The sequence below is a fragment of the Culex quinquefasciatus genome, chromosome 1 (genome assembly GCF_015732765.1).
Source record: "Culex quinquefasciatus strain JHB chromosome 1, VPISU_Cqui_1.0_pri_paternal, whole genome shotgun sequence".
In the NCBI taxonomy this organism is placed as follows: Eukaryota; Metazoa; Arthropoda; class Insecta; order Diptera; family Culicidae; genus Culex; species Culex quinquefasciatus.
The window spans coordinates 6,456,196-6,479,594 of NC_051861.1; the positions used below are offsets into that span (position 1 = coordinate 6,456,196).

Sequence of the window (23,399 nt, forward strand, 5' to 3'; positions counted from 1 at the left end):
ACTTCAAAGCGAAACCATTTCATGAAATGTAATGGCCTGGCGTGATATTTGTAATTTTGCGCGAGTGTTATTTAAGGTAAACAAACGAAGTCATGGAGTTGCGTGGAATAAGGCACGACTTTAAACGGTAACGGTTGATAGAAGTTGCAAATTTTTCGCTCGACAATGACCTGAATCGTGGGAAGTCTTTAATATTACAATTTATAAACAAAAATAAAAATTGATCTATTGAAAGACCAGTGCTGCCAAATATTTAACCAAAGAGAATTGAAAAGAAAATATAATATTACACTTCTCTCTGATTCGACTATTTTTTGTTCAGTCTGTCTTCTTATAACTGACTTATTTGTTATGCAAAACTTCAAAACACTGATTATCCAAGTACAGTTCCATTTAGCATTACGGAACCGACCCCCGCTCTCAAATGAATTTGGCCTTTCCCGAGCAATTATGAGTAAACCTAAACCGCCCATTTAAGGCACTTTCTCCGAACGCACCGCGACTAAACGTCATTACTCACCGCCGGTCTGTTCTCGGCTATAGAGATCACACCTTCGGTACTGTTTAGTAAACAATACAATTAGCACAAAGTGCAGTTGCAACCTGACCTGGCCGACTAATTGTTGTGAGTGTGGTTGGGTTGCCACTTGGAAATGCTTACAAAAATGTTAGTTTTAAGTAAACTCGGTAAATTTGTTATTAAAAATGACAAAACTGTCAAATTTGACAGTTAACACTGTCATAAAAGGCGGTTACCTTTAACAAGCAGGTCAATAATGGTAGCCAATTCAGCTTTAAATAATCCGAAAAGATTAGATTAGTCGATAGAACCGTTTGATTTGACACGTGCGAACAAGTGTCAGTTTAGGTGTTGATTCCTACCTAGAGTGATATCTGATGTTGCAAAGGTAATTGCCTACTAATTATTAGTTATCGCATGACACAAGGGTTCATTAAGAGTTTATAATCAGATGTGGACGAAAAATGCGCGAACATAACGTATTGCCAATCTGGCACCACTGATTTTCAATTTGACACATAAGCCGAGGGGCGTGACAGTGCCATTTTTCCTTACAAATTTCCAATTTACTGTTGGTTTCGCTTTGTCACCTGACGCCCCGGACACCTGACTTGCGGTCACAATGTCCGGACGTGTTCCCGTAACACCGGGTAATTAAAGTTCAACCGCAAACATCCAGCAATCTTGTGTACGGCTTGACATTTCTAATTACAACTTTCTGGAAGCTAATTTGTTCACCTTTCCGGTGGCGTTAGCCGATCAATTACGAGCTGGAACAATCTCCTTCTCCAGAATCGTCGGCATGTGCTTGATAACCCCCTTCTGCTACAGGTTGCAACACCGAAATCGTACGGTTCTGTGCCTCCTGCCGGCCAATTGGCCGCACTGGACTCCACGATTGATGGGGGGTAGCAAATGTGGCAGCTTTACATAACCATAAACTCTTTTCATATGGGCGACAAGCAAAGACTGTCATTACCTGCCGCGCAATTGGCATGCCGCCAAGTCGGCGTTTGCTAAAAATAACTTTCCTAGACCAAGCCGCGTACGGTGAGCCCCCCAAAGTCCATTCTGTAAACTGGTTTGGCCGCCGCGCGTGCGGCCTGTGCGGTAATGTCACTTTGGGGCTTGACCTGTGGAAACCTGTACGACCTGTGTGGTCATCTCCGGTGTCGGAAGGGTTTCGATTTCGCTGAAGTCATCTATTAAAAGCGATTACGCGGACGTTTATTCAGGATACCGGAGATGACGCGGGGGATCTGTGGGGTTATGTTGCCCGGAATGATTGATGAGTTTATCTTGCGGATTCACACGTAACTCTATTTGACCTCCCCAGAAAGTGCTCTTTCAAGATTTGTGCAAAAAGCATTGTTAGACCCCTCGGCTGTCATCCGATTTGACTATTTAAAGTGCCGGACAAACCAAGGAACATCAATATCAACGTGAAATAATTTGAAAATCCGCTCGAACACGAAACCTATAGATATGGAGAGGCGAAATGTCACTCTCTGGGTTCCAATCGAGCTGTCAAAACAAAGTTTTGTAAGGAAGTTTGAGGCTGGAATCAGTTTCAAATGTTGTTGATCAACAATCTAGGTTTAACACCAGAAAACACAAATGACGTACCGTCATCAGGGGTGACATTGGGTCTGGTGGTGAGATTAGGTCATACAAAAATGCTGAAATTTCTATGACCCAATCTCACCCATGATGATAGCTTACTTTACTTTACTTTTATTGGCGCTACACCATTAGCTTGGCCTGCTGCACGATTCTCCGCCAACAAGCTCGGTCCATGGCTGCATGTCTCCAATTTCGCGGTGTACCCACACTTTCTAGATCGCTCTCCACTTGGTCCACCCACCTCGCACGTTGCACCCCCCTACGTCTTGTTCCTACCGGTTCCGACACAAACACCAACTTCGCAGGATTGATCTTCTGGTTCCGTTGGCTCAATTGCTCGGTACGTTCCGACATCCTTGCAACATGACCGGCCCACTGCAACCGTCCAGCCTTCGCGACCTTCCGGATGCTTGGTTCGTTGTAGAGTTGTGCAAGTTCGTGGTTCATTCTCCGCCGCCATCCGTCGTTCTCATATACGCCACCAAAGATGGTCCTTAGCACTCGACGTTCGAAGACGCTTAGCGCTCGTATGTCCTCTTCGAGCATTGTCCACGTCTCGTGCCCGTAGAGGACGACCGGTCTTATCAGCGACTTGTAGATGGAACACTTCGTATGTAGGGAGAATTTCCGGGACCTTAGGCTCTTGTGGAGACCGAAATAAGCACGACTTCCAGCGATGATGCGTCTCCGAATTTCCCTGCTGCAGCTGTTGTCCGACGTCACCAACGATCCGAGGTACACAAACTCCTCTACCACCTCGAATTCGTCCCCGTCGATTGTAACGCTTGGTCAATGCGAGCCCTAAGGGACTCGGTTCCTCCTGCCAGCAGGTACTTTGTCTTCGCCACATTCACCCTTAGCCCAACCTTCTCTGCTTCCCGCTTCAAGCCGGTGTACGCATCCGCAACCGCCTTGAACGTTCTGCCAACAATGTCCATGTCGTCAGCGAAGCAGATGAATTGGTTGGACTTGCTGAAGATCGTGCCCCGCATATTGAATCCCGCTCGTCTCATAACACCTTCCAGTACCACATTGAAACAGAGGCAAGAAATCCCATCGCCTTGCCGAAGCCCCCCGAGTGAAGGAAACGAGTCCGATTCCGCACCCGATATCTTCACACAGCACCGAGCCCCATCCATCGTCATCTTGATCAGTCTGATCAACTTCCCGGGAAAGCCGTTCTCGTCCATGATTTTCCATAGCTCTTCGCGATCGACTGAGTCGTACGCGGCTTTGAAGTCGATGAATAGGTGGTGCGTGGGAACTTGGTACTCGCGACACTTTTGGAGGATTTGTCGCACAGTGAAGATTTGGTCGGTTGTTGATCTCCCATGACGAATCCGGCTTGATAACTTCCAACAAAACATTCCGCTATTGGCGATAGGCGGCTGAAGAGGATCTGGGAGAACACTTTGTAGGCCGCGTTGAGGACTGTGATGGCACGGTAGTTCTCACAATCTAACTTGTCCCCCTTCTTGTAGATCGGGCATATTACTCCCACTTTCCACTCCTCCGGTAGCTGTTCTGACTCCCAGATCCTGACTATCAGCCGGTGCAAACAGGACGCCAGCTTCTCCGGGCCCATCTTGATGAGTTCAGCACCGATACCATCCTTACCCGCTGCTTTGTTGTTCTTCAGCTTCTTGATGGCATCCTTAACTTCCCTCATCGTGGGAACTGGCTCTTCTCCTTCTCCTGCTGTACCGATGAAGTCCTCTCTCCCGCCGCCTTGAGCCCCTGCCTCTGCTTCTGCGCCATTCAGGTGTTCATCGAAGTGCTGCTTCCACCTGTCGATCACCTCACGCTCGTTCGTCAAGATAGCTCCATTTTTATCCCGGCACATTTCGACTCGCGGCGTGAAGCAACTTGCGCGTTTCGTTCGAACGATGCAGCTGCTCCATGTCCTCAAACTCCAACTCTTCCTGGTGGCGCACTTTTGCCCGGAAGAGCTGGTGCTGCTGCCTTCGCTTCTGTCCATACGCCTCTTCGTAATCACGGAGATTGTACTGCAGCATTGCCCTCCGTGCTGCATTCTTCTCCAAAATCGCTCGACACTCCTCGTCGAACCAATCGTTCCGTCGTCCTCGTTCCACAAATCCGATGGTGCTTTCTGCTGCGTTGGTGATGGCTGCCTTGACGCTCCTCCAGCAGTCCTCGAGGGGAACTTCCAACAGCTCACCCTCCCCTGGCAACGCAGCCTCCAGCGAATGCGCGTACCGGGAGGCGACTACCGGTAACTTAAGTCGCTCCAGATCCAACCGCGGAGGGCGGCGGTACCGAACGCTTTTCGCCAGGGAAAGTCGTTGGCGCATTTTCACCATCACCAGATAGTGGTCCGAGTCGACGTTGGCGCCGCGATAGGTCCTGACGTCGATGATGTCGGAAAAGTGTCTACCGTCGATTACAACGTGGTCGATTTGTGATTCCGTTCCTTGCGGTGATCTCCAGGTGTACTTGTCTCGGAGGTTGTGCTGGAAGCACATGATGATAGCATTTCAGCGAAAAAAAAAAATCAACAAAACGTTAACGTTCTGTGAATCCCTGCTTTGGTTCACCTCAAAGGCTTCATCCATAAAGTACGTCACGCTAAAATCGACCAAAATTTACCCCCCCCCCCCTCCCCCCCTTTGTCACGCTTTTCCTATACTTATAACATGCAATGTCACACTTGCTCAGACCCCCCCTTTCCCCCCTAGGGCGTGACATACTTTATGGATGACGCCAAACTAAAACTTTGAGAGATTCACTTGACGCGTCGTTCGTGTGCACCGAACAATTGTCTCTAAATTGATATTTATTCAGTGCACACCAAAACTTATACTCTGAATGGTTTGTAGTTTTCATCATTCGTTCTCCGAAATGTGAACTCAACTGTGTTGCCAGTTTAATGGAAAAAATGAAACAGTGTTGCTAGTAGCAGTTTCAAATCAGTTGTTCTAACCTTAGCTGTTTAGTACTGATTTACATTCATTTTTTTTTTCGAATAAAGAATAATTCTTGAATGGTTTTGACAAATTTAAGATTTTTGGCGAAACTGTGTTTGGTAAACAATTTTGCTACTGCGGCATTATTTACGGACACTTCCACGCTATCAATTGAGCTTGTTTATATATTATCAAACGCTTGGCAAATAAAACGTGATAAGAAAGATGAATATCATGGTCCTTCCTGATTGTTAGTTGGAAAGAATCTGCAGCAGTCGAAAGTCATATTTTGGACGATGGATATAAACCTCGGAGTGTTAGTCGTGTTTGTCCTAATCGTGGGTTTTCTGTACCGGTTATTGACCAAGAACAATGGTTACTTCCACGACAAGCCGATACCGTCGATGGCGGTTACACCATTTCTGGGCAGCACCGGACCACTGATGCTCAGGAAGTATACCTTTGGTGATTTTGTGGAACACATTTACAACAAGTACCCAAATGCTAAGTATGGCCTGATCGTTGATTAGAACAACCATCCAAAATTAAAAAAAAAAACTTTTGTTTCAATCGTAGAGTTTTCGGACTGTTTGACACGATCAATCCGATCTTTGTGGTGCGCGATCCCGAGCTGATCAAGAAGATCACCATAAAAGATTTCGATCATTTCATCGATCACCGACCTGTCTTTGGCAACGGCGAAAACGACAGCCCGTATGTCCTCTTCGGGAAGACGCTGTTCGCGATGACCGGGCAAAAGTGGCGGGACATGCGAGCTACGTTGAGTCCGGCGTTCACCGGCAGCAAGATGCGGCAGATGTTCGAGCTGGTGATCGAGTGCTGTGAAAGTGTGACCGAATTCCAGCTGAAACATGAGTCTCGATCGGTTGAGCTGAACGATTTGTTTAAAAGGTTTAGCACGGACGTGATCGCGTCGTGTGCTTTCGGTGTTAGACTGGATTCGTTCCGGGATCCGGACAATGATTTTTACAAAAATGGCAAACAAATGATGCGTTTCGAGCGGTTGAGTGTTACGCTGAGGATCTTTGCGAATCAATTCTTCCCGACACTCACCGGGAAACTTGGAATCGATGTGATCGATCGGGAACACAACCGGTACTTCAGTGCGCTGATCATGAACGCCATTCAGGAACGCACGGCCAAAGGAATCGTTCGTACGGACATGATCAATCTTCTTCTGCAAGCCAGAGCTGGACTGCTGAAGCATCAACACGAGAAGGAACTCGCCGCGGAAGGCTTCGCAACGGTTCGCGAATCCGAGCTGGGAAAAGCGAACTCTGCGTTCAACATGACGGACACGGAAATGATCGCGCAAGCGTTTGTTTTTTTCTTGGCTGGATTTGAAACTGTTTCATCGACGCTAATGCTGATGACCCATGATCTTGTCGTTCATCAAGATGTTCAGCAAAAACTGGTTGAAGAGATTCTGGAAACGGAAGACACGCTAGCTGGGAAGAAGCTCAATTATGAGACACTACAGAAGATGCAATACATGGACATGGTAGTTTCGGAAAGTCTGCGAATGCGACCAGCAGCGGTACTGCTGGATCGCGTCTGCGTTCGGGACTATGTTCTGGACGATGGACACGGGTTGAAGTTTACCATGGACAGTGGCACCGCTGTCTGGATCCCTACCCAGGGAATCCACATGGATCCCAAGTTTTACCCCAATCCGGAAAGATTCGATCCGGAGCGATTCAGTCCCGAGAATCGCAAATCGATCGACCCTCTCACGTACTTGCCGTTTGGAGTGGGTCCGAGGAACTGCATCGGATCGCGATTTGCCCTGATGGAGATCAAGGCGATATTGTATTACCTGCTGTTGAACTTCAAAATAGCCAGGAACGAGCAAACTCCAGTTCCACTTAAGTTACGTAAAGGGTTCACGACTATATCGGCAGAAGGCGAAGTCTTTGTCGACCTTGTAAAGCGTCAACAATGATACATCAATAAACATAGTGTATATAACGGATTCAACGCAGCTAAAGCGCATCAATAACAAAAGTATCTCCTTCCAAACCCTAAACTTATTTTTTATTTGATCACCAACCCTCCAACATCCGATCGTAAACTGTTAATCATACTGCGCAAAGTGCACCCCCGTCCTACCAAGGTCAAGTTCGATAAACAATGGGCAAACATCTCTCTCTAATGACTTCGGATACCGCTAGTGTCGGAACCTTCCCGCTCGAGCTATGAGAGCATCACGAAAGGGAAATGCGGTCCGCAACGTCAGAGATTACCGCGATAAGACGCTTCGACGTACACGATCGCGTAAATCTCGGAACGTTCTCGAAGAGGGTTAGGGATCTCCTTCTGGTCACAAAGAAGCCCAAAGCGGCAAAACGGCACGTTCCACGCCGGACCAGACATCAGCCAGACAGCTTGAACAATGTGAGAACACGCGTCTAGCTGTCAGCAATAGCGCCATGTGTGAGCTCAGACTTGGAGTGTGCTTCCGTTACGGTTGTTCAACACGTCGTCGATCGCTACATGATCGCGGGGTATTCCAAGTACCGCACGCACCGAGCATAATTGCGCGCGATTCCCAGGCGGTACAGTGATCCGCTGGTTCTATCAACTGGTAGGTACCACGGTAGAGCGAAGATCGCAAAGCCGCGCGATCACTGTACTACGTCGTGGGGCTTCCCCTTATCGAGATAAGTGATCGTTCCGGAGAAGACTGCGCGCGCACAGCGGTAGTTTGTACTCGCCGTGTAAAGTTACATCAAAGGTCACGCGGTAGCGAAAATGGTAGTATCAGCCGCGCGTCTAGACACGGTGTAACAAATTGGTTAGTTCCAGTACCGATCCCCTCCCCTCCGCTGCCAAGCTGATCGCTAACTTCATCAACATTCCAGCGCGTCCACGTGCCGCGGGGTTGTCACTCATGTCATGGCATTCGAGTCATTTTTATTGCCGCGGAGATCATAAACTAGCCGGTGGAAGTCGATCCATTTACAGAACGGAACGGAACTCGATCGCGATCGCGTCAGCGATCCGTTATCTGCGTATATACGAGCGAAGTCATTTGTTTATGTTTATATGCAAATGGATGTGACCAAAAAAAGTGCAAGCTACGCCGTATAACGGCGTTTAGCGTAAGATCGTGTGATCTACCCTGCCCCCCAAAAGCATCCGGAAGAACCTTGATTCGCTGCCGGAGGCGAGCCTCTTTGGTGGACTCGATCTTTATTGTTTGTGCGAAGATCGCTTCCGCGTACACCGAAAACAACGGCACTTCAGCAGGATCAACCCGTCTTCGGGGTTGGACAAAGAAGATCGAAGATTTATCGCGCGATCCAGTGACAACGGTCTACGTCAAACACGCAAGGATCACGTGAATGCAAGCATGCTGTTATGGTCCGTCCAAAGCTGCTTGAACCGGATCGGTCCAGACCTATCGCCGTCGTTAAGATCGATCGCACGCTGCACGTGATCACCTCCTCGATCACCTCATCTCTCTCTCTCTCTGTTTTCACCCGATATTGATGGGGGCGCGTCCTTCTCTCAAGGTGTTCCTTTCAACACCTCCCGTGAGTTGTTGACGCCGGGCGAAACCAGTTTGGAGAAGGCTTGGCGCCAGGGTTTGCAGACATTCACGTGACCGATCCAGTTTGGGCCGGCGAAGAGGGTGATGCGCTCGCGACAGTCTCTTTGTCTAACCGATTTCCGGGATCACTTCGGTGAAGATCGTTTTTGGAAAAAAGGTTCGACGCAAATCAGATCAAGTTCGGGTTGACAAACGGTACTGAAATGTCACGGCCGAGTCATCCTGCGGTGATTCCGGCTAATTTGACGCAATTAAGGGGACATTAGTTGGGCATTCTGGGAAGTTTGCAACGAAAATCTGATTGTTCAGGTTGACGCACGATAGCTGACGACGACGACGACGACGGTGCTTTTGGACTGCCATTAGATGCGTTGGCAAAACCGCAGGTCAGGTGTGGTGGAAAAACGATCTGTTTAAAATTCATAATTCGCTGAATCAACTTGCAGGGGATTTTAGCTTGAATTTAATTGATTGTTCATCGCTTTTTTTTATTCTATATAAATTTTTTCTTGAAAGGAGATTTTCAAAAATGACAAAAATGACAAAATGACAAAATGACAAAAATGACAAAAATGTCAAAATGACCAAAATGACCAAAATGACCAAAATGACCAAAATGACCAAAATGACCAAAATGACCAAAATGACCAAATGACCAAAATGACCAAAATGACCAAAATGACCAAAATGACCAAAATGACCAAAATGACCAAAATGACCAAAATGACCAAAATGACCAAAATGACCAAAATGACCAAAATGACCAAAATGACAAAATGACCAAAATGACCAAAATGACCAAAATGACCAAAATGACCAAAATGACCAAAATGACCAAAATGACAAAATGACAAAATGATCAAAATGATCAAAATGACAAAATGACAAAATGACCAAAATGACCAAAATGACCAAAATGACCAAAATGACCAAAATGACCAAAATGACCAAAATGACCAAAATGACCAAAATGACCAAAATGACCAAAATGACCAAAATGACCAAAAATGACGAAAATGACGAAAATGACGAAAATGACGAAAATGACGAAAATGACAAAAATGACAAAAATGACAAAAATGACAAAAATGACAAAAATGACAAAAATGAAGAAAATGACGAAAATGACCAAAATGACAAAAATGACCAAAATGACCAAAATGACCAAAATGACGAAAATGACGAAAATGACCAAAATGACCAAAATGACGAAAATGACGAAAATGACGAAAATGACGAAATTGACGAAAATGACGAAAATGACGAAAATGACGAAAATAACGAAAATGACGAAAATGACGAAAATGACGAAAATGACGAAAATGACGAAAATGACGAAAATGACGAAAATGACGAAAATGACGAAAATAACGAAAATGACGAAAATGACGAAAATGACCAAAATGACCAAAATGACCAAAATGACCAAAATGACCAAAATGACCAAAATGACCAAAATGACGAAAATGACCAAAATGACCAAAATGACCAAAATGACCAAAATGACCAAAATGACCAAAATAACGAAAATGACGAAAATGACGAAAATGACGAAAATTACCAAAATGACCAAAATGACCAAAATGGTCAAAATGGTCAAAATGGCCAAAATGACCAAAATGACGAGAATGACCAAAATGACGAAAATGACCAAAATGACAAAAATGACCAAAATGACGAAAATGACGAAAATGACGAAAATTACCAAAATGACCAAAATGACCAAAATGGTCAAAATGGTCAAAATGGCCAAAATGACCAAAATGACGAGAATGACCAAAATGACCAAAATGACCAAAATGACCAAAATGACCAAAATGACCAAAATGACCAAAATGACCAAAATGACGAAAATTACCAAAATGACCAAAATGACCAAAATGACCAAAATGACCAAAATGACCAAAATGACCAAAATAACGAAAATGACGAAAATGACGAAAATGACGAAAATTACCAAAATGACCAAAATGACCCAAATGGTCAAAATGGTCAAAATGGCCAAAATGACCAAAATGACCAAAATGACCAAAATGACCAAAATGACCAAAATGACCAAAATGACGAAAATTACCAAAATGACCAAAATGACCAAAATGACCAAAATGACCAAAATGACCAAAATGACCAAAATAACGAAAATGACGAAAATGACGAAAATGACCAAAATGACCAAAATGACCAAAATGACGAAAATGACGAAAATTACGAAAATGACGAAAATGACGAAAATGACGAAAATGACCAAAATGACAAAAATTACCAAAATGACCAAAATGACCAAAATGACGAAAATGACGAAAATGACGAAAATGACAAAAATGACGAAAATGACGAAAATGACGAAAATGACGAAAATGACGAAAATGACGAAAATTACCAAAATGACCAAAATGGCCAAAATGGTCAAAATGGTCAAAATGGCCAAAATGACCAAAATGACGAGAATGACCAAAATGACCAAAATGACCAAAATGACCAAAATGACAAAAATGACAAAAATGACGAAAATGACGAAAATGACGAAAATGACGAAAATGACGAAAATGACCAAAATGACAAAAATTACCAAAATGACCAAAATGACCAAAATGACCAAAATGACGAAAATGACGAAAATGACGAAAATGACGAAAATGACGAAAATGACGAAAATGACGTAAATGACGAAAATGACCAAAATGACAAAAATGACCATAATGACCAAAATGACCATAATGACCAAAATGATCAAAATGACAAAAATGACAAAAATGACGAAAATGACGAAAATGACGAAAATGACAAAAATGACAAAAATGACAAAAATGACAAAAATGACAAAAATGACAAAAATGACAAAAATGACAAAAATGACAAAGATGACAAAAATGACAAAGATGACAAAAATGACAAAAATTACAAAAATTACAAAAATGACAAAAATTATAAAAATTACAAATTTAAGTCGAAATAGCGAACGATTAGCAATCTGCTAGGTACTCATATTATCTAAACAATGCCCATTCTCAGACTTTTTTTTTATGTATTCCATGTTTCACTGTTGATGAGATCTTTCAAATTAATCGAACAATTAGAATATCAACTCATTGAATCTGAGATGCTGATCCTTCTGAAGAATCTCTTTTTTTAATTTTTATTAGCAAAAATGGCTCCTCAAAATAAAAAAAACCAAACTTATGTTTATAAATGTTCTCGTAAATGTTTTTAATTTATTACTTCGAAAAACCACGAAAAGTACTACCCTGAAACGGAACTAAACGTGTCTGCGCAGGGTTAATTGCACGCACAGCACTAATTTGTTCTGCGAACCGCGTGTTCAACAGTTTGCAAACACCTCACTTCCAAACAGAGGCAACAAAAATTAATTACCGTTCGATTGGCGTGAACTCTCGCGCTGGTACACAGCTGTTTTTTTTTTGCTGCGTTCGAATTCTTTTTATCCAATTAGGGAGGTTCACAGCACCTCCGACCCGATCCACTTAGCAGGGTCTGATTTAGCGTTTTGATTGGGTTGAAGTTTGCGTGTACGCGAGTGACAGGTGACAGTGATGCCATCGCTTGCTTTTGCGGCGTTTCTTTCAACTATTTTGACAGTTGTTCTCTCTTTTCGTTGAATGCATAACCTCAACAGCAAAGTTATTCAAAGGAAGGCTAGCATGGGTTATGTGCGTCCAGGTTACATGGGAGTGCACCGATCAACAACGTATCAAAAACGGCATCCAAACCGAGCTAGTCGGACCGACTAAAGTGTGCACCCTTTATAATCGTGTTCGCTCTTTAGCGTTCGTCTACACCTGGTGATTATGTTGTTAACGACGACTTCGGTTGCAGCGTCATGCCGCGAGAAGGAAGTGTTCGGAGAGGCGCGCGCGCTTGCAAGGTGACGTGACGACGTAAACAAAGCTTGAGATGCGGGTGTTGTTTGTTTACAAATCGCTCGATGACGTCACAGGCCACTGTGACGTTGCGGTATCGAGCCGCGGCTGTCACTCAACGGGTTCGGGTTCAAACCCAATTGGTGTCAAGATTTTTTTTTTGTTATTTCGCGAACTTTTGAAAGTCATTGCGAGGGGGGTTTGGGTCATAAACGTCACAACCTTGGCCAGACCTTCGCAAACGCAAAGATCGCGGGGGTACAGATAACAAGTCGACGTTTTGCGATGAAAGAAATTTTATTTGATTTCGCGGCAGAATTGTTTGTTTGCCCAATATTGCCGTGCGGCGACGTGAGCTGCTTTCGCAGTAAAGTCTCGTCAGATGTTTAAAAGACGATTGAAATGTGTTAAGCGCGGCACGTGACGAACGTTGGTTCCATTTTAAAATTGTAAACTATTTGTCATGAGGGCTGATGATCGTCAACTGCTCGTGGGGCGAGTGTTTGTGGGAGGTTGATCACTCTCGGGGTGATTGCTGTTATTGATTATTATGGACGTTTATTGGATGGCTTTGCAATGTTTTGAATAATGCATGGTGACACGAGCCGCAGGATCGTTGAGTTCAAAACTTTTATTACGAAATTGAAAAGTAAGCCAACAAAAATCGATTTTTTTTCTATCATTTTTGTGGCAAGCGATTATTATGTACAATTTTGGATTTTTTCTGACTTTTTGAATATTAAATGATCTTCAAACTGTTCGAAATTTGTGGGATGACTGTAATGACTTTCAAAAATAAAAGGACTTGGTAAGGTATTTGCAACATCAGATCAAATTTCATCAGAATTCGGTTTATTGGTTGTTCCGTGTTTTACGAATAAAACATCAAGTGTTGAAAGAACCGAAAGCTCTGCAACACGTGTAGTGACGTTAACCAGAAACAACCGGTTGTTCGACCAGCCATAATTAGCTAGGGATGTACCCTTTCTCACCATGTTCAACTCAAGGTAATAAAATTGAATGACCTGGTTGGAAAACATCCGCATTGATGGGAATTCTGCGCTAGCCTAGTAATTGCTATATGTTACAACTGACGTCACGAAATTGTTTCGTTATGTTGCAACATTCCAGAAAAAAAACTTCAGCCTATCATTAAATCCGATCATCCCGTCATGCCCGACCCGTGTCCGCAAATTGATTGTTAATTTATTCCCGACGGAGTCACTCTATTAATCAATCGGTAATAAATTTGCAAACGAGTTAATACGCCGATCACGGTGCCCCTCGTTGAACCACGTGTCACACCGGTGGGTACCGCAACCCCTTATAAATAATAAACAGAGGGTGGAGTCGTCGCGGAAAATTCACACGATCAAGTTTCCTCCTTTAGGTGCCACCATGAATTTGCATATTGAAAGCTTTGACAGCTGCCCATACTGTCTAGTACCGAAAATCAACATCTGGCGGCGCTGGAAACCACTTTTTTCTTGCTGGGTTAAAATTGTTTCTGTTAGAAAAAGATTTAAAGACAATTTGTATAGTCTTAATTTCAAAGACCATTTTTTAAAGGCATTTCTTCAAAAACTACATCCCTTTGTCTGTGCAATCCACCCGCACAGCAAAAGTAGTCCAAAGGGTCGAACCGGTTCGCTCAAAAGTGTCGAGACTGGGCATTCCTTCCAGTCACGACCGATCGATGTCCGGTATAACCACAAATGTATTAGGCAGCAGTGATTAGCATAAAATCTGTATCAACCAGACCGGACGGGGTGGTCCCGGACACTTACGTGGCCGTCTCTAATCAAATGTTTATTAATTGACTACATGCTGTAAAAGCGGAAAAATGTTAGTGCTTCAAAAATGGGTTCAATTAACGCCTCGATCAATTCCTAGCTTTGTTACGGGACTAACTGAATTGGTCCTCTACAGCTTAGACAAATAGACTTAACCCTTTCAGGCCTGATGGGTCATATATGACCCATACCGAAATTCGGTTGTATAAAATCACACAGTGCTCAAAACATATAACATTGTTCAGCAAAGTTGTAATTTATGAGTTTCTCTACCTAGGAAAAAATGTTTGAGTGGTTGTTAATGGCCATTTTGACGACCTAGAACATCCTGAAAACCTGAAATTTGGAAACTTCAGAAAATGTTGAAGATAATTCAGGTTTACAACGATTTTTCAAGGCAAATGAAGTTTAGTTATTACCAGTCACATCCTCACGACCATATGGGACCACTTCGATCCCTTTGGATCTCTTTTGGGATGATCTAGGTCCTCCAAAGTGTCCTGGAATACAGATCTTGGAGTCTACCGCCGTAACAACACGATTCTACCAAGTTTCCGATTATGGATCATATTCAGTGATGTCCCTGGGACCCTTTGGCAACCCTCTGAGCTATGTGGGTCACTTTTGGGATGATCTGGGTCCTCCAAAGTGTCCTGGAATACAGATCTTGGAGTCTACCGCCGTAACAACACGATTCTACCAAGTTTCCGATTATAGTTCATATTCAGTAATGTCCCTGGGACCCTTTGGCAACACTATGAGCTATGTGGATCACTTTTGGGATGTTCTGGGTCCTCCAAAGTGTCCTGGAATACAGATCTTGGAGCCTACCGCCGTAACAACACGATTCTACCAAGTTTCCGATCATGGTTCATATTCAGTGATGTCCCTGGGACCCTTTGGCAACAATATGAGCTATGTGGATCACTTTTGGGATGTTCTGGGTCCTCCAAAGTGTCCTAGAATACAGATCTTGGAGTCTACCGCCGTAACAACACGATTCTACCAAGTTTCCGATTATGGTTCATATTCAGTGATGTCCCTGGGACCCATGGCAACACTATGAGCTATGTGGATCACTTTTGGGATGTTCTGGGTCATCCAAAGTGTCCAGGAATACAGATCTTGGAGTCTACCGCCGTAACAACACGATTCTACCAAGTTTCCGATCATGGTTCATATTCAGTGATGTCCCTGGGACCCTTTGGCAACACTATGAGCTATGTGGATCACTTTTGGGATGATCTGGGTCCTCCAAAGTGTCCTGGAATACAGAGTCCACCGCCGTAACAACACGATTCTACCAAGTTTCCGATCATGGTTCATATTCAGTGATGTCCCTGGGACCCTTTGGCAACACTATGAGCTATGTGGATCACTTTTGGGATGTTCTGGGTCATCCAAAGTGTCCAGGAATACAGATCTTGGAGTCTACCGCCGTAACAACACGATTCTACAAAGTTTCCGATCATGGTTCATATTCAGTGATGTCCCTGGAACCTTTTGGCAACCTTCTGAGCTATGTGGATCACTTTTGGGATGATCTGGGTCCTCAAAGTGTCCTGGAATACAGATCTTGAAGTCTACCGCCGTAACAAGATTCTACCAAGTTTCCGATTAGGTTCATATTCAGTAATGTCCCTGGGACCCGTTGGAAACACTATGAGCTATGTGGATCATTTTGGGATGTTTGGGTCCTCCAAAGTGTCTTGAATACAGATCTTGAGATACTCCGTAACAACACGATTGTACCAAGTTTCCGATCATGATTATGAACCATAATCGGAAACTTGGTAAAATCGTGTTGTTACGGCGGTAGACTCCAAGATCTGTATTCCAGGACACTTTGGAGGACCCAGATCATCCCAAAAGTGATCCACATAGCTCATAATGTTTCCAATGGGTCCCAGGGACATCACTGAATATGAACTATAATTGGAAACTTGGTAGAATAGTGTTGTTACGGCGGTAGACTCCAAGATCTGTATTCCAGGACACTTTGGAGGACCCAGAACATCCCAAAAGTGATCCACATAGCTCAGAGTGTTTCCAAAGGGTTCTAGGGACATCACTGAATATGAACCATGATCGGAAACTTGGTACAATCGTGTTGCTACGGAGGTATACTCCAAGATCTGAATTCCAGGACACTTTGGAGGACCCAGAACATCCCAAAAGTGATCCACATAGCTCATAGTGTTGCCAAAGGGTCCCAGGAACATCACTGAATATGAACCATGATCGGAAACTTGGTAGAATTGTGTTGTTACGGCGGTAGACTCCAAGATCTGTATTCCAGGACACTTTGGAGGGCCCAGATCATCCCAAAAGTGATCCACATAGCTCATAGTGTTGCCAAAAGGTCCCAGGGACATCACTGAATATGAACCATAATTGGAAACTTGGTAGAATCGTGTTGTTATGGCGGTAGACTCCAAGATCTGTATTCTAGGACACTTTGGAGGACCCAGAACATCCCAAAAGTGATCCACATAGCTCATAGTGTTGCCAAAGGGTCCCAGGGACATCACTGAATATGAACCATGATCGGAAACTTGGTAGAATCGTGTTGTTACGGCGGAAGACTCCAAGATCTGTATTCCAGGACACTTTGGAGGACCCAGAACATCCCAAAAGTGATCCACATAGCTCATAGTGTTGCCAAAGGGTCCCAGGGACATCACTGAATATGAATCATGATCGGAAACTTGGTAGAATTGTGTTGTTACGGCGGTAGACTCCAAGATCTGTATTCCAGGACACTTTGGAGGGCCCAGATCATCCCAAAAGTGATCCACATAGCTCATAGTGTTGCCAAAAGGTCCCAGGGACTTCACTGAATATGAACCATAATTGGAAACTTGGTAGAATCGTGTTGTTACGGCGGTAGACTCCAAGATCTGTATTCTAGGACACTTTGGAGGACCCAGAACATCCCAAAAGTGATCCACATAGCTCATAGTGTTGCCAAAGGGTCCCAGGGACATCACTGAATATGAACCATGATCGGAAACTTGGTAGAATCGTGTTGTTACGGCGGAAGACTCCAAGATCTGTATTCCAGGACACTTTGGAGGACCCAGAACATCCCAAAAGTGATCCACATAGCTCATAGTGTTGCCAAAGGGTCCCAGGGACATCACTGAATATGAACCATGATCGGAAACTTGGTAGAATTGTGTTGTTACGGCGGTAGACTCCAAGATCTGTATTCCAGGACATTTTGGAGGGCCCAGATCATCCCAAAAGTGATCCACATAGCTCATAGTGTTGCCAAAGGGTCCCAGGGACATCACTGAATATGAACCATAATTGGAAACTTGGTAGAATCGTGTTGTTACGGCGGTAGACTCCAAGATCTGTATTCTAGGACACTTTGGAGGACCCAGAACATCCCAAAAGTGATCCACATAGCTCATAGTGTTGCCAAAGGGTCCCAGGGACATCACTGAATATGAACCATGATCGGAAACTTGGTAGAATCGTGTTGTTACGGCGGAAGACTCCAAGATCTGTATTCCAGGACACTTTGGAGGACCCAGAACATCCCAAAAGTGATCCACATAGCTCATAGTGTTGCCAAAGGGTCCCAGGGACATCACTGAATATGAACCATGATCGGAAACTTGGTAGAATCGTGTTGTTACGGCGGTAGACTCCAAGATCTGTATTCCAGGACACTTTGGAGGACCCAGATCATCCCAAAAGTGATCCACATAGCTCATAGTGTTGCCAAAGGGTCCCAGGGACATCACTGAATATGAACCATGATCGGAAACTTGGTAGAATCGTGTTGTTACGGCGGTAGACTCCAAGATCTGTATTCCAGGACACTTTGGAGGACCCAGATCATCCCAAAAGTGATCCACATAGCTCATAGTGTTGCCAAAGGGTCCCAGGGATATCACTGAATATGAACCATGATCGGAAACTTGGTAGAATCGTGTTGTTACGGCGGTAGACTCCAAGATCTGTATTCCAGGACACTTTGGAGGGCCCAGATCATCCCAAAAGTGATCCACATAGCTCATAGTGTTGCCAAAGGGTCCCAGGGACATCACTGAATATGAACCATAATCGGAAACTTGGTAGAATCGTGTTGTTACGGCGGTAGACTCCAAGATCTGTATTCTAGGACACTTTGGAGGACCCAGAACATCCCAAAAGTGATCCACATAGCTCATAGTGTTGCCAAAGGGTCCCAGGGACATCACTGAATATGAACCATAATCGGAAACTTGGTAGAATCGTGTTGTTACGGCGGTAGACTCCAAGATCTGTATTCCTGGACACTTTGGATGACCCAGATCATCCCAAAAGTGATCTACATAGCTCATAGTGTTGCCAAAGGGTCCCAGGGACATCACTGATTATGAACCATGATAGGAAACTTGGTAGAATCGTGTTGTTACGGCGGTAGACTCCAAGATCTGTATTCTAGGACACTTTGGAGGACCCAGAACATCCCAAAAGTGATCCACATAGCTCATAGTGTTGCCAAAGGGTCCCAGGGACATCACTGAATATGAACCATGATCGGAAACTTGGTAGAATCGTGTTGTTACGGCGGTAGACTCCAAGATCTGTATTCTAGGACACTTTGGAGGACCCAGAACATCCCAAAAGTGATCCACATAGCTCATAGTGTTGCCAAAGGGTCCCAGGGACATCACTGAATATGAACCATAATCGGAAACTTGGTAGAATCGTGTTGTTACGGCGGTAGACTCCAAGATCTATATTCCAGGACACTTTGGAGGACCCAGAACGTCCAATAATGAAATGTAACTTTTTTTTGCCTGTTTCTGTTTACTCATGGAAAAAATGAACTACTGGTACCAAAATTGTAGATTAACACAGCTCAGAAAAATTCAGGCCTGAAAGGGTTAAACTTACATTAAATGTGGCGGAGTCAACCAAGCCCTACGAAAGGTTTGCTGTTGTAATTGCTCTAATTGTCAACTATTTCCGTTTTCCAGTAACTGCTCCGGAATGTATTAGCAATTTCCACTACAACAGGTTCTCTGGTGGTTGACCTCATCTTTAGACGAGTTTTATAGATTTTTTGTAAATAAACACAATTTGGTGACTCAAGACAGGAAATTCTGTTCGATGGCAGTTATTAAAAAATGGCAACACTGCAGAAGTTTTCCCGAAATATGTTCTGGCGTTTGTTAGTATTTAAATGTCATGTTTTGATTTTTTTTTTCAATAAGTTTGTTAAAACCATTTTTGACAGCTGCTTCAAGTCAGTCTAATAAAGTTTAGTAAATCGCCCGCTAATCCATCGCTGAATTATTCATAGTGGATCTCTCCACTAACAGTTCAACTAGTTTGTTAGTTCATCACAAAATCGACCAGTCCAGTGACAGTGGGACCGATTCTGTTTGAAATTATAATCGCAATTAATGATAATTCAGTCGCGTGTGTCCGCACGATATTTTATTTATGAGTTGGCCACGCTTTCCCGTTTGACAACCCGCCGGACTCGAAGTACAACACACACAAATTAGTCAATCAAATGATATCGCAAACTGGAGCTAGAACAAACAATGGTTCCTTGCGGGCAGTAGAACAGGTCAGGCCGGGTCTAGCAATACGTAACCCTAGTTGGACACGCAGATCTGGATTATTTATCACTAATGTGTTCAAAAGTCACTTCAAACTGACTGCACCTAGATTGTGCGATAATTCATGCTTTCCCACGGCTCTTGAGTTCTTGCAAGACATGGGCCCAGTAGAAAATAGTTGACCCATTAGGTCATATCCCGGATCGGTTACGCCCACCAAGCGGATCGATTTGAGCTAATAAAAACAATTAGTCATATTAGCAGCCCAAGTCGCGGACATGCGGTAGACAATGTGATTTACAAAGTAAACGGCTGTCATTACAAGAACTTGATCATACTTGCGACACAAACAAAAAGACACAATAAAATTTGACCTAATTTAGCTTAGTACTGCCACCTACCGGCAGAAAGCCGGTAGAACTAGAACTGTCAAAATCAAAATTGAGCAGTGTTGCCAAATTACCCTCGCTTCAATCTCCAAGTCCACTTGTCTGTGCCGCGCACAACTCTCACACGCAGTATCAAGTTTCTTCAAGCTGTCGCCGACATAACCTCAAACGGCAGATTTTTCACGTGATTCAACACGCCTTCAAGCCGGATTGGTCCGGTTTCATCTGCTGCCGCTGCTGGTTGACAGGTTGACAAACACGCCAAAGGGGGGAAAACACACTTTTGCCACATTCCACCGCGAGATGGCAGGCTAGCTGTCAGCTGTGAGGTATGAATGAATGCAGGTTTATTCAATCTGGCAGAGGGTTGGGATTCTCCGGAACCGGGTGGGGAATAAAAAGGTGAAAAAGTTGATATTTTTGTAACAAGCATCATTACCCGCTGCTGATGCGGCACATTACGGCGTATGACTGTCGGGAAAATTGATTTATATGGAAACGGGCGGCATGCCCTCAACAATGTTGCTAGTGTGTTGTTTTTATTGTTGTTAAATTGTGATTAAATTAGAAATTTTGAAGTTAAAATATAAAAGCATTCTATCGCTTGATTACTCAAAATAATTTAAAGCTGTTTTAACAATTTAATGACAGCAAGGTAAATGTTGATGGTAACATTTGACCACAGATAAACCGGCACCATTCTTCGGAAAATAGTAAAAAATAGTAAATCTTTCTTTCGAAACCGATTGCCCACTAGCGCAATCTGTTGCCCTGTTGATAAAGCAGTCTCAAACTCATATCTGATTGAACGAAATTAGACATTTTATGACACTGAATTCATGGTAAAGTTTTGAAACTACTTGAAATGATATTCAATTTAATTCCTCTACTTGTCTGTGCTATTTGTTGTTTGTGATTTGATAACGAACAAAAGCTAACCGTTTCGTCCCGGTATAGAGTTATCTAAGCCCGATCTCACGCACACTAGCACGCCATTTGTTTTGCTGGCCGGTACAAAATTTAACCTCAATCTTTTTCGTGTACGTACACGCAATACATGCGCACGTAGATAACTCTATTCCCAGCGGAACCTTCCGCAACCTGTTGCATCCAGAACAATCTAAGGGTTCTCCAAGATTTCACCGTTGTAAGCTTTTATTAATCTGGCCTATCACACGAGCAATCTCAATTGTTTTTGCCTGCTCAGGTAGCATGTTAAGATCGCGAGATTGATCATGCGGTATCGCTTTGCTCGGGTCGTCAGTACTCTAGAGCTAACCCTTGATTAGCCGGGTGTGCGATTTGAAGTTACTTAATTGGCGAATCTGAGAACATCAAAAGAAATTATTCTCGTAATATTCACGATCGAAGTCTTAAATAAATCGCCAGCGCAGTTGCTGTGCAACTTTGAAATCAGTCGCGAGAATCTTAATTCATTCGGGACTTCTGAGCGCCTAATTGAGTCCGTTGGCATACAATCGAGCGATAATTTTATTTGTTAGAATTATTACGGTACGGGCATGCAACGTCGTTACATAACACTCTGTTGCGGGGCCTAGATGTTACCTTAGCCGAACACTTTGTGATAAAATTCTCACGCAAATTCGAGCGAATCGCGCGTCAATTCTGGTGTCAACGATTTATGAATTATTTGAGGTAAACTGCGGCTTTCGCGATGAATCAGATCGGGATCGGCACTATCGCAATCAAATCAGTTGTTTTATTCCACTTGTAAGTATTGTGGAAATTTACACTTCACTTGTTACGCATCTGGCTTGATAAGTAACTGAGAGCTTTAGCAAGAAATTGTGGGATTTTTTTTGCAAGTGGAAACGTTTGTAATATCCTAATTATTCAAATTAATTGTATGCAAAATAAGAAAAGTTGTTTTGACTGCAAAAGTTTTGCGTGAAGGTGTTTAGTTTGTCAGTTGTTTGACGACACGTGTAAAAACAAAACAAATGGTACGTTCGTTTGAAAAGCCGGTGCGGCACTGAGTTCCGCACTCGTCGGTGCCAGTTTGGGTTCAATCGAATGTCATTTGTCAGTGTGCGTGGAACTCGCATGAAACTGAAAAATATATCGAGTGCGGCACTAGAGTTTCAGCTCCAAGATGGCGGCGAAACTAGCGCGAGTTTCTTCAAAGAAACATTTTGACAGCTCTGAGTGCGGCACTCAGTGTGGAACTTGCCATCAAACGAACGTACCAAAAGTGTGCGATTAAAATTCAACGGTTCTTTTGAACGATCGGAAACTCACCACGGTAAAGGTTAAATTCACCTCAGCTCATTTTCTTGCGTTTGACAGTTGCTTGATTTGCATTTTTTTCGACCGCAATTAGTTGGCTCTAGTGAGAAGCGATTAGTGGAATTTTGGTAAATGTTCAATGATTTACGTCTGTTTGTCTGTATTTGTTTGTTAGTTAGCTTGTTGAAATATCTCAGCAAAATTTAGTGTGTTGACGCAAAAAGTAGGTTCCATATGTAAAGTGGTGAAAGTGTCAGTTGATCAATTATTCAAAATCTCTCAATGTCAATAGATTATTTTTGAGCAAAAATATATTGAAAAAATGGAAGCCAAGATTGCTGTAAATTGAAATCCTATCACTTTAAGTAAAATTAGAACAACCAGAAACATTAAGGTCCATTAGATAATTGGGTCCTAAAATGAAGCTTGGACTTCTGATATTATTGTTTACAGCGATAAAGCTTATTTTTGTGAGTACAATGACCCTTTGTACGACCACATAGAGTTTAAAATGGATTTTTAAATCAATTTTGAAAAATTAACCTCGCGGTCCTTCTTGACAGAAAAGCTCCTACTTGACAGCTCGTTCCAAGGGGACCATAGTTGATCCATCGAAAAAATGTTGTCTTGTCAAAAAAAAAAAAATTCGCATTAAAATGAAAAAAAGTGATCAGAAATGGTTTTTAATCGTGTTTTTTACCGTTGTACATAAAAATTTACATAGGACTTTAGTACCCAATTGACGAAAGACTGGCTAATCTTCTTTTCTAGCATCAACCCAACCTCCGAAAAGACACGTTTTCAACTCTTAGATAGGGCTCTATCAAACAAAAAGCCAAAAGGTCAAGTCCATTTCGCAAAAGTTCTGCTCTCTTTCGTCA

The 23,399-nt window shown here is 43.3% G+C and overlaps 2 protein-coding genes across 2 annotated transcripts in view; both read left to right on the forward strand.

Annotated features, from left to right (window-relative positions):
• LOC6036777 (sodium-independent sulfate anion transporter) overlaps positions 1–23,399 on the forward strand; it is a 32,690-nt gene that overhangs the window by 3,318 nt on the left and 5,973 nt on the right. The gene's annotated exons all lie outside the window — the stretch shown is intronic.
• Positions 5,162–7,107, forward strand: LOC6036778 (probable cytochrome P450 9f2). The gene is made up of 2 exons (XM_001846722.2): positions 5,162–5,575; positions 5,644–7,107. The coding sequence occupies exons 1-2, from the start codon at positions 5,364–5,366 to the stop codon at positions 7,028–7,030; spliced, it is 1,599 nt and encodes a 532-aa protein (XP_001846774.2). The 5' UTR covers positions 5,162–5,363; the 3' UTR covers positions 7,031–7,107.

Excerpts from the sequence above, each read along its gene's own strand:
- LOC6036778 (XM_001846722.2), top strand. The coding sequence starts at position 5,364 with ATGGATATAAACCTCGGAGTGTTAGTCGTGTTTGTCCTAATCGTGGGT. Across the intron at positions 5,576-5,643 it reads AACAAGTACCCAAATGCTAA|AGTTTTCGGACTGTTTGACA; the intron begins GTATGGCCTGAT and ends TTTCAATCGTAG.